This window comes from Geospiza fortis, unplaced genomic scaffold, assembly GCF_000277835.1.
Source record: "Geospiza fortis unplaced genomic scaffold, GeoFor_1.0 scaffold569, whole genome shotgun sequence".
Lineage (NCBI taxonomy): Eukaryota > Metazoa > Chordata > Aves > Passeriformes > Thraupidae > Geospiza > Geospiza fortis.
The window spans coordinates 112,459-122,004 of NW_005054621.1; the positions used below are offsets into that span (position 1 = coordinate 112,459).

The window sequence follows — 9,546 nt, forward strand, 5'->3', positions numbered from 1 at the left end:
CCAAATTCCCGATGGATCAAAGGGTGCAGGAAACTCGGGGCCCAAATCTTCTTGTGTCCATAAAGTGGGAGAGGAACCCTCTCCGTTCCCCTATCCCACGCGGTTTTAGGGAATTCCAAAGGTGATTCCGCTTTCCTGGGATCCTCCTCCCCTTCTGGCGGCCCTGTGGGGACGTGGAGGTGACAGAGCTGGGAGAGGAGCCCTCAAACCCCGTCCCTCTGGAGCATCCCTGCTGCTGGTGCCATTCCCAGCAGGACCCCCAGATCCAGAGGGAAGCCTCCAGTCCTCGGTGGCGCTCCAGGGATGGAGCAGCCCCCGGGAATGCTGGATTGTCCCTTCCTGTGGGCAGCACGGGGAAGGGGAGCAGTTTGTGCCCACGTGGGGCTGCTCTTCCAGGCTCTGGGGGCAGCGGGAGGCCCCTCACATCTGGAGGACAGATGCAGACAATGGATTTGGTTTAATCTGGGGATGGAGGAGATTCCAGCTCAACGGGTTTCAGATGTGCTCTGCTCCCCAGCTGCTGGGGCAGAGGCAGGGAGGGGCAGGAGAGCTTTCTGCTGCCCCTGCTCCCACCGTGGCCAGGCAAATTCCTGGAATATCATTGGATTCGGGGAGCTGGTCCTTCATCTGACAGAAAAAAAGGGCTGGTTTGGATTGTCCCGCTCTCAATCCTTGGATGTGGAGCTCTGCAGGAATCCTGACAGGATTTTAGAGAAAGTCTGCTGGCGTCCTGCCCAGGAAGATGCTCAGACACAGATGTTTCCTGGGGATGGAGGAATGTCCATCCCCCAGCAGGGACTGACCTCTGCAGCTCCTCTGGGCTCTCTCTGGAAACATTTCCTGAGGGGCTGAACCCAGGGCACAGAATCCTGGAATGGTCAGGGCTGGAAGGAGATCAGCTCATGCCACCTCCCACCATCCCAACTCCAGGGACTTCCAGAGGCAGCCAGAGCTCTCCCTGAGCTCCCAGCACCAGCCTGATTTCCCATTTCATGGCGATTAAATCTTCCCAGCCCTAATGAAGAGCCTCCAAATTGAAAGTTGTTGAGTTTTCAAGGCTTGATCAGACTGAGAACCCGGCAGAGCTTTGGAGGCAGCCCTGCGCTGAGCCTGGCTAAAGCCTCCCAGAGGTCCCTCCTGTGCCATCAGTCTGTGTTCCCATTAAAATATCCTTTAAAAAAACCCCTCTGTGAACAAACCAAACCATTTCCTTCTGGTTTGAGGCAAGATCAGGAGATCGGGCAAAGCCCATTCCTCATTTCCTGCCCTTGGCCTGTGGGCATGGGATCAAAAACCCCTCTGGCAGGGCTGGCTGGGCAGTGGGATCCAGCCTGGCATGGGAGCTCTGTCCCAGCTCCACCTTGGAAAAAGCCAGGACTGAAATGCTCCTGGGGCTTGGGAAGAGGAGCATCCCTTACCTTCACACCTGTGGCTGGTCTCGCTCTGCTTGTGCCCTGCAGGGCACTTGCACTCGTAGGATCCCACGGTGTTGATGCAATTGCCACCTTGGCAGAGGCCAGGGATGGCCTGGCACTCATCCACATCTGCAGGAGGAAGAGGAGGAGGAGGAGTGTGAAGGAACAGCAGCCCTGGATCCATGGGTTTCCCTGTGCTCCCAGAGCTGGATCACATTCCAGAGGGAATTTCCCCCCAGACTGCACCAGGGCATGGACAGGAGTGAATTCCTGCCTCAAGCAAGAGGGAGACTCAAGGACTCAAAGGTATGGGAATGCTTCCCCAAGGATCTGTCCATCCTGTGGTTCTTTGGGAGGAACAGCCTGTGGGATGGAGGAGCTCACCCGAGAGCCACAGCGTGCCCTGAATCTCTGGGATAAAATGGTGCTGGGAGATCCCAAGGGACACTCCAGGTCCATGGAGGAGCTCCCTGACACACAGGGGGATTTGGAAAATCCCACAGAGAGTTCTGTGCTTTGGGGCTCTGCTTTGGGGGTTTTCCTCTCTGTGTTCTCTGGTTTAGGGCTCTGCTTTGGGGCTCTGCTCTCTGTGCCCTCTGCTTTGGGGCAGGTTTGGGGCTGTTTCAGTCTCCTGTTCTGGGCTCTGCTCTCAGCACTTTGGGGTTGTTTTAGGCTCCCATTTTGGGCTCTGCTCTCAGCATTTTGGGTCTGTTTCAGTCTCCTGTTCCAGACTCTGCTCTCAGCATTTTGGAGCTCTTTAGAGTCCTCCCATTCTGGGATCTGCTCTCAGCACTTTGGGGTTGTTTTAAGCTCCCATTCTGGGCTCTGCTCTCAGCACTTCGGGGCTGTTTCAGTGTCCCGTTCCAAACTCTGCTCTCAACATTTCCTCCATTTCAATCTCCTGTTCTGAACTCTGCTCTCCCCGCCCTGTGCCCATCCCTCTCACCTTCCCTGCCCCTCCCACCCCATGCCCACCCCATACTCATCCCATGCCCATCCCTCTCATGTTTCCTGCCCTTCCCACCCTGTACCCATCTCTGCCCACCCCGTGCCCATCCCTCTCACGTCCCCTGCCCCTCCCAGCCCTGCCCACGCCATCCCCACGCCGTGGCTGACCCTGGCAGGCGCCGGTGCGGATGTTGGGGATGAAGCCGCGCCGGCAGGGGTGCGGCTGGGCCGGGCACATCTCGCAGGGGTGGCCCCAGGCGCGGCCGATGGTGGCACAGCACATGGTCTTGGTGCACACGATGCCGCTCAGCTGGCCCTGGCACATCTGGTTGTTCACCTGGCTGAAGCAGGGCCCCGTGCGGTAATCTGGGCAGGAAACGAGGGAATTCCTGGGTTACATCTGGGGTCACCACGTTGCTCTTCACAGCAAGGCACAGTTCCTCCCAAGAATATTCCTTTCCCAAGAATATTTCTGGGTTTCACATTCTCTGAACCTCAGAGAAAGGAAAAAACAATTCTTATCTTATTTGCTGTGCCTGTGCTTGTGCCAAAGTAGAATGCAATATGGAGATTGTTTGCCCAGAGTGATGTGTTTTGTTCCCTTGGCCCATCAGGGCCATGTGTGTGTGCAGCAGTCACAAGATTTTGTTCTGTTGAGTTCAGTGCTTGTGCAGATTCAGTTTAGATGAAATGTAATACAAAGCAGAATGCAACATGGAGATTGTTCACCCACAGTGATGGTGCTTGGGTTCCTTGGCCTGTCAGGAAATATCCCCACATTTCAGAGGAAAGCAAGGCACAATTCTCCCCAAGAATATTTCTGGGTTTCACATTCTCTGAACCTCAGAGAAAGGAAAAAACAATTCTTATCTCATTTGCTGTGCCTGTGTTTGTGCCAAAGCAGAATGCAATGTGGGGATTGTTCACCCACAGCGATGGTGGTTTGAGTGCTTGGCAGATTCAGTTTAGATGTAATGTAATACAGTGTAATATAGTATAGAATAATATAGAATAATAAAGTAATTAATTAGCCTTCTGATAAGGTGGAGTCAGCTGAATCATTCTCTCCCCTCATTGGGGGTTCCCTGTGAATTCCACAATCCAGCGTGTAAATAAATCCCAGGATTTCTGCCTTGCCAGCACAGAGCGAGATTTGGGGGGAAAACTGCAATGGTGGCAAATTGAAGCGTGGTGTTGGAGGTGGTGCTGGACCTAAAAGGAGCTGAAAATCAAAAGTCAGGCAAAGAGGCAATTCCAGGGCTGCGATTCCACCTGGGAATTTCAGGGATGAGAAAAGCAATCAAATCTCAATTTAGTTACAACGATCCTTCCCTGGAAGTGCCCAAGGCCAGGCTGGATGGAACTTGGAGCACCCTGGGATAGTGGAAGTAGCTGGCAGTGGAATTCCATGGTTTTTACGTTCCCTTCCGTCCCAAACCAGATTCTGGGATTCTCTCACTCTGGGATTCTGTCTCATGATTAATTCATTCACTTTAACTCCCAAACATCCCCTGGCAATTTCAGCTTTAAACCCCAGACACTGCAGGAACAACCAGCAGCTTTCCCACTCCCAGTTAGGACCCTCCCATCCCTTCGACCCCAAGGATTTGAGCCCGATTTTTGCAGGGTTTTGCCCTCAGGAATGTGGGTTTGCCACTGCCTGGGCTCCCTTGATGAGGGATATTGGCCCAGCAGGGATCCAGCAGGAAGCAAAACCCTTCCCTGGGATTTTCCCTTCAGCTGGGCAGAGGTGGTGGCACACAAATGTTTGATCTGTGGCTGGGAAAAAAAAAAACAGAAAACCTCGGAGCACGTCCTGGTGAGCCCAGAAAATTCCCCGTGGAGTGTCTGAGCAGTCAGGTGCTGGTCAGGCAGCCAGAGCCTGGCTGAGAGGGGCTCAGGGAATTTCCAGGCTGGAATTAAGCAGTAATTAGGAGCTGACCCCAAATCCCTGCTCCTGGATTAACCCCCAGATGTCCCTGCAGGGAAAGGTTTGGGTCTGATGTGTTTGAAGCGATAAAAATCTTTTTGGAAGGGGGGTGAGAGCACTGGGAGCCCCAGGTAACCATGGCCCAAAATCCATGGAAAACACCCAGGAAATCCTCCTGCCTGGGAAAGAATCAATTAGCAAAGAATTCCTCGTTTCCAGCTTAATGCTCCCTCTGATTTGTGTCCTGGAGCAGTTTGTACTGGGAAATTAAAGCTGAGGAAATTGGGGGGAGATCGAGAGGAGAAGGATTTGAGAGGAAAAAAAGGAATGGTTTGGAAGTTACATCAGTGTGAAGGTGATGGCATCTCCCAGAAAAGCCTTTTTTTGGGAATCTGACCAGAAACATGAACCATGTAATGATCCTTTTTTTTTTTTTTTGACCCAAATTTTACAAGTTCCCATCGCAGTGGCCGATGTCACTGCAGGGTGGACCCCCAAAAAACTCAGATTAATAAATGAAAAACCCCAAAGTGATGCTCTGAACAGAGAGAAAAGTGGCCAAACCTGCACCTCCCACCTCATCTCCTACCTCATCTCCCCCAGGCACTGCAGGAATTCCTGGAGAGGGATAATGAATGCGGGATTGTGAGGAGAGCACCCCCTTTTCAACCCATAATTGCCCAAAATAACTTTTCCTATGCAGATGACTCCTCTGGAGGGAATGAAGCCAAGGAAATCTCAGTCTGGAGAGCCCTGGCTGCCTCCCAGCCCCAGCTGGTGCTAATTTTAATGGGCAAATGATTAAATTTTTAATGAGGCACCAATGAAATTTTATGAAGGAAATAGGGACGCTTAGGAGATGTCTGAAGCCTTTCCCAGTCCCTGCATGGGATCTGTGTTCCAGGAATCCTGCTGCAGGTAGCTGTCCTTCAGGAGCTGGGGTTTCTCCTTGGAAAAGCCGAGGGAGAGCTGGGATTGCTGTTCCCTCTTCCCAGACCCCTCAGCCTCACAAAACCAGAGCCCAGAGTGGCACCCAGCTCCAGGTAAATCCCATTAAGGGATTGCAGGAAATCCTGAATATGGGGCGATTTGGGGAACCCCCGGAGCTCTGAACCCCTGGCAATTCCAATGGCAATTCCCACTGAAGGGCTGCAAGAAATCCTGAATATGGGGGGGATTTAGGGAACTGCCAGACCTCTGAACCCCTGGCAATCCCAATGGCAATTCCCATTGAAGGGCTGCAAGAAATCCTGAATATGAGGGGATTTGGGGAACCCCCGGAGCTCTGAACCCCTGGCAATCCCAATGGCAATTCCCACTGCAAGAAATTCTGGATTCTGGCGGGGAAGGGTTTGATCAGGCACTTCTGAGAATATTCACAAGGAAAAAAAGAGTTTCCTCCACTCCTGCAACATCCATGGAGCCAGGAGGGTGTCCCTGAGTCCATTCCAGTGGGAATTCAGATCTCTGGAGATGGAAAAGTGGGAGAATTCCAGGATTTTCTGCGCTGTCTAAGGGACAATCTCAGCCACACAAATCCATCACGGGAGTAGGTCCAGCACAAGGCAAGGGGAAGGGAATGAGGAGCTCCTCTCTCCTCCCACCCTCTGGAATTCCTCCTCTCCAAAACAAACAAACAGAGCTGAGGAAGAGGAGCTTTTTCCTCTGCCAGAACTCCAATCCCCTCTCACAACAAACAATGGAGGCTCTGCCTTGAAACCTGCAGGACAAAAGGGGCCTGTGGAGCATCCCCAGGGATGGGAAGGGGCACAAATCCTGGGATTGGGCAGGAGGCCACGGCTGGGACTGAGCCAGAGCCACCAACGGGAGGGACAGGGACTGGGAGGGACAGCCTGGATCAATTGTCCCTGTTCTTCTCCAGCGCTTTCCAATTGTCCTGTTGTTCTCCAGGTGTTTTCCAATTGTCCCTGTTGTTCTCCAGGTGTTTTCCAGCCTGGATGGATTGTCCCTGTTGTTTCCCAGTTGTCCCTGTTGTTCTCCAGGTATTTTCCAGGCTGCATGGATTGTTCCTATTCTTCTCCAGTGCTTTTCAATTGTCCCTGTTCTTCTCCAGGTGTTTTCCAGCCTGGATGGATTGTCCTTGTTCTTCTCCAGTGTTTTCCAATTGTCCTGTTGTTCTCTAGCTATTTTCCAGGCTGCATGGATTGTCCCTGTTGTTCTCCAGGTGTCTTCCAATTGTCCCTGTTGTTCTTCAGTGTTTTCCAATTGTTCCTGTTGTTCTCCAGGTGTCTCCCAGCTTGGATGGATTGTTCCTGTTGTTCTCCAGGTGTTTTCCAGCCTGCATGGATTGTCCCTGCTGTTCTCCAGGTGTTTTCCAATTGTTCTTGTTGTTCTCCAGGTGTGTCCCAGCCTGGATCAATTGTCCCTGTTGTTTCCCAGTTGTCCCTGCTGTTCTCCAGGTGTCTCCCGGCCTGGCTGTGGCTCTCCAGCCCCAGAGCTGTCCCAGCCCCTCCAGGGCAGGGAGGGGAGCAGCCCAGGGTCCCCCCGAGGGGCTCCTTTCTCATGGAATACTTTCTCCAGCTCGTCATTTCCTCCCTTCACCCAAACACAGCCACATTCCTCGAGTTTAACTGTTTGGACTTTTGCAGAGAAGAAAAAGCTGGCGGGGGCACTCTCTAAGGCCAGACATTCCAAGTGCTGGAAAAACACATCCAAAGGAAATTGTGAAGGGGAGACTTTTCCTGAGCTTTCCTGTCCTGTTTTTACTGTTTCCTGATGAAACCCCAGGGAGTTTCGGGGAGGCACAAAGAGCACAGGGAAACGTGGAGCTGGCGGTTCCAGAGCAGGAGGGATGGCTGGAAAAGTCAGAGCAGGGCTTGGAAAGTCCTGGGAAAGCCCTCGGGGTCAGGGCTTGTCCTGGTTGGTCACTGGAGGGGCTGGGGTGGCACTTCCAGAGCTCCAGACTCTCCCCAGGCACTCAGGTGGAAAGCTGGCACTGCCCAGAGTGCCTTGGAAGAGACCAAGCTCCTGGATCCCAAGGAAAAGCTCCTGGAAAAAGCTCCTGGATCCCAAGGAAAAGCTCCTGGAAAAAGCTCCTGGATCCCAAGGAAAAGCTCCTGGAAAAAGCTCCTGGATCCTACAGAAAAGCTCCTGGAAAAAGCTCCTGGATCCCAAGGAAAAGCTCCTGGATTCCAGGAAAAAGCTCCTGGATCCCAGAGAAGAGCTCCTGGATCCCAGGAAAAAGTTCCTGGGAAAAGCTCCTGGATCCCAAGGAAAAGCTCCTGGGAAAAGCTCCTGGATCCCAGGGACAGGCTCCACAGGGAAGATTTAATTTTGGCTGGAAAAACAGCCCCAAGTGAAAAACCTCATCCCAGGAGCACAGGAGGAGCTCCAAACATCACCTGATGAGTCAAACTCAGTCATTTTTTCCTACTCAAGGGAGGGTGGAATCGGAGCCATGACACCAAAATCCTTCAATTTGCTGCAAATCCACGAGCAGCCCCCCTGGCCCCACAGCCTCAGCTCTTGTGGGCTGCAGCTTTCCCTCCCACACTGATGTAATGGGAGCTCAGGTTCCACAAAACATCCCCCAGCCACTCGTCCCCAAAGATGGCAGGGAGAGGGAGGAAATGATGCTGGGATTCTGCGAGTGCCTGCTCCAGGGTATTTCCCTCTGGAGGGGGGGAATTTCCTGCACGAGGTGTGAGGGGGGTTGTTCTGCTCCCAGCACAAAGCAGCCTCTTACTGGAGCTGCTCTCAGCACTCAGAAATTCACTTTATTCCAATTTAAAATTCAAATTATTTCTTGTTACGGCGGCGGCAAAGTAAATTCAAGTGAAGCCCTTAAGTACATCTGGAGCTGGGCGGATTTGGGGTGGGTGAGTGCTTTTTGCCAGGCATGGGGCTCACAGAATCCCAGGATTCTGGGCTTGGGCATCACCCAGAGCAGCCCAGGGTCACCTGGAGCAGGGGACACAGAACCTGGTGGGTTCCCCAGACAGGGAGAACCCCTGGGCAGCTGCTCCAGGGCTCTGCCACCCCCAGGGAAAGCAGTTCTCCCTCCGGCTGAGGCGGAATTTCTTGTGTTCTGTTTGTGTTTATGCTCCTCACTCATCACCCCAGGGATCAGCACAGAGAATTGCACATCTGGCAGAGCCCAGGACATTGCCTGGCCCTGCAGGAGATTTATCCTTTCTCCCTGTCAGGAAAGGGCTTCGGGCTCTGCTTTGAGCTCATCCTGCTCCAGGAGAACCCCGGGGAATGAGGACTGGAGCTACAGGAGGTGCTGGAATCTCCTTCTGGAGACCCCCAGCACCCCCTGGAGCCGCGGGACACAAATCCTGCAGCTGAGACTCCTCTCAGCAGCCCTGGGGATGGAGCTTTCCCTCGGGAGGGCGAAGCTGCTCCCTGGCTCCCAGATTTTCCCTGGAAGGCCAATCCCAGGCACTCACCTGGCTGCAAACCCCCCCAGGAACCATTCCCAGCCCAGCTCTGTTTGTCTTGGCAGGGAGGAGCAGTGTGGACGCAGCTGCAGGATTTGTTTTGTCTCTCACACAAGTCTGGCCCAGCCAAAGCTCTGCAGGCTTTGTGAAAATGCTCCTTTATGTAAAGAATTTTATACAAACGGCCCCAAAGCCTCCCCTGGCTCAGCCCCTGCCTCTTCCCCTCTCTCCACACACAGGACACTTGGATTTTCCAGCCTTCTCCAGAAGCTTCTTTCAGGAATTCCCAGCTCTCTGCTCACACCCAGCCGGTGTCTGGGTGGATTTGGGAATCTCAGTGCTTCAGGAGAAAAAATGAGGAGGAGCTCACCAGGAGCTCAGGTTTAGGGGTTTGGGGGGGAACGTCCCAGGGTAGAGCCCTCCAGAGAGAAATCCTCATTTTCCATAACTAAAGCAATTCCTGTGTGTTGGGAAAAGGCAAGGAAAGGGTTTAAAGAATCTGTAACTGCTGCAGAACAGGAGAATTGTCCAGAAAATTGGGGATGTCCCATCCCTGGAAGAGTCCAAGGCCAGGCTGGAGCAGCCTGGAATAGTGGAAAGTGCTCCTGGATGGTTTTAAGTTCCCTGCCAACCCAAACCACCCCACAGTTCCCTGATGCTACAAAGAAGGAGACCAGAACAAGGCAAGGTGACTCCAGGGGATGTGTGGAGGCTTTCACAGAGCTTTTCTTCCTCTGCAGCCAAAAAGTGAGGCTCAAACTTCAGCAGAGGCCTTGAATGGGGCTCAGCTGCCCCCTGAGCTCCAGGAGATGCTTTTGGAGCCCTGGGATTTTGCACAGCCCCGAGGAAT

General features: G+C 53.1%; 1 protein-coding gene across 1 annotated transcript in view; it reads right to left on the reverse strand.

The window, feature by feature from the left end:
- Nucleotides 1-9,546, reverse strand: part of LOC102040296 (fibrillin-2) — a 73,701-nt gene that overhangs the window by 46,438 nt on the left and 17,717 nt on the right. The window contains 2 exon segments of the mRNA XM_031064740.1: nt 1,419-1,544; nt 2,532-2,729. Coding sequence (XP_030920600.1) covers nt 1,419-1,544; nt 2,532-2,729 — 324 coding nt within the window.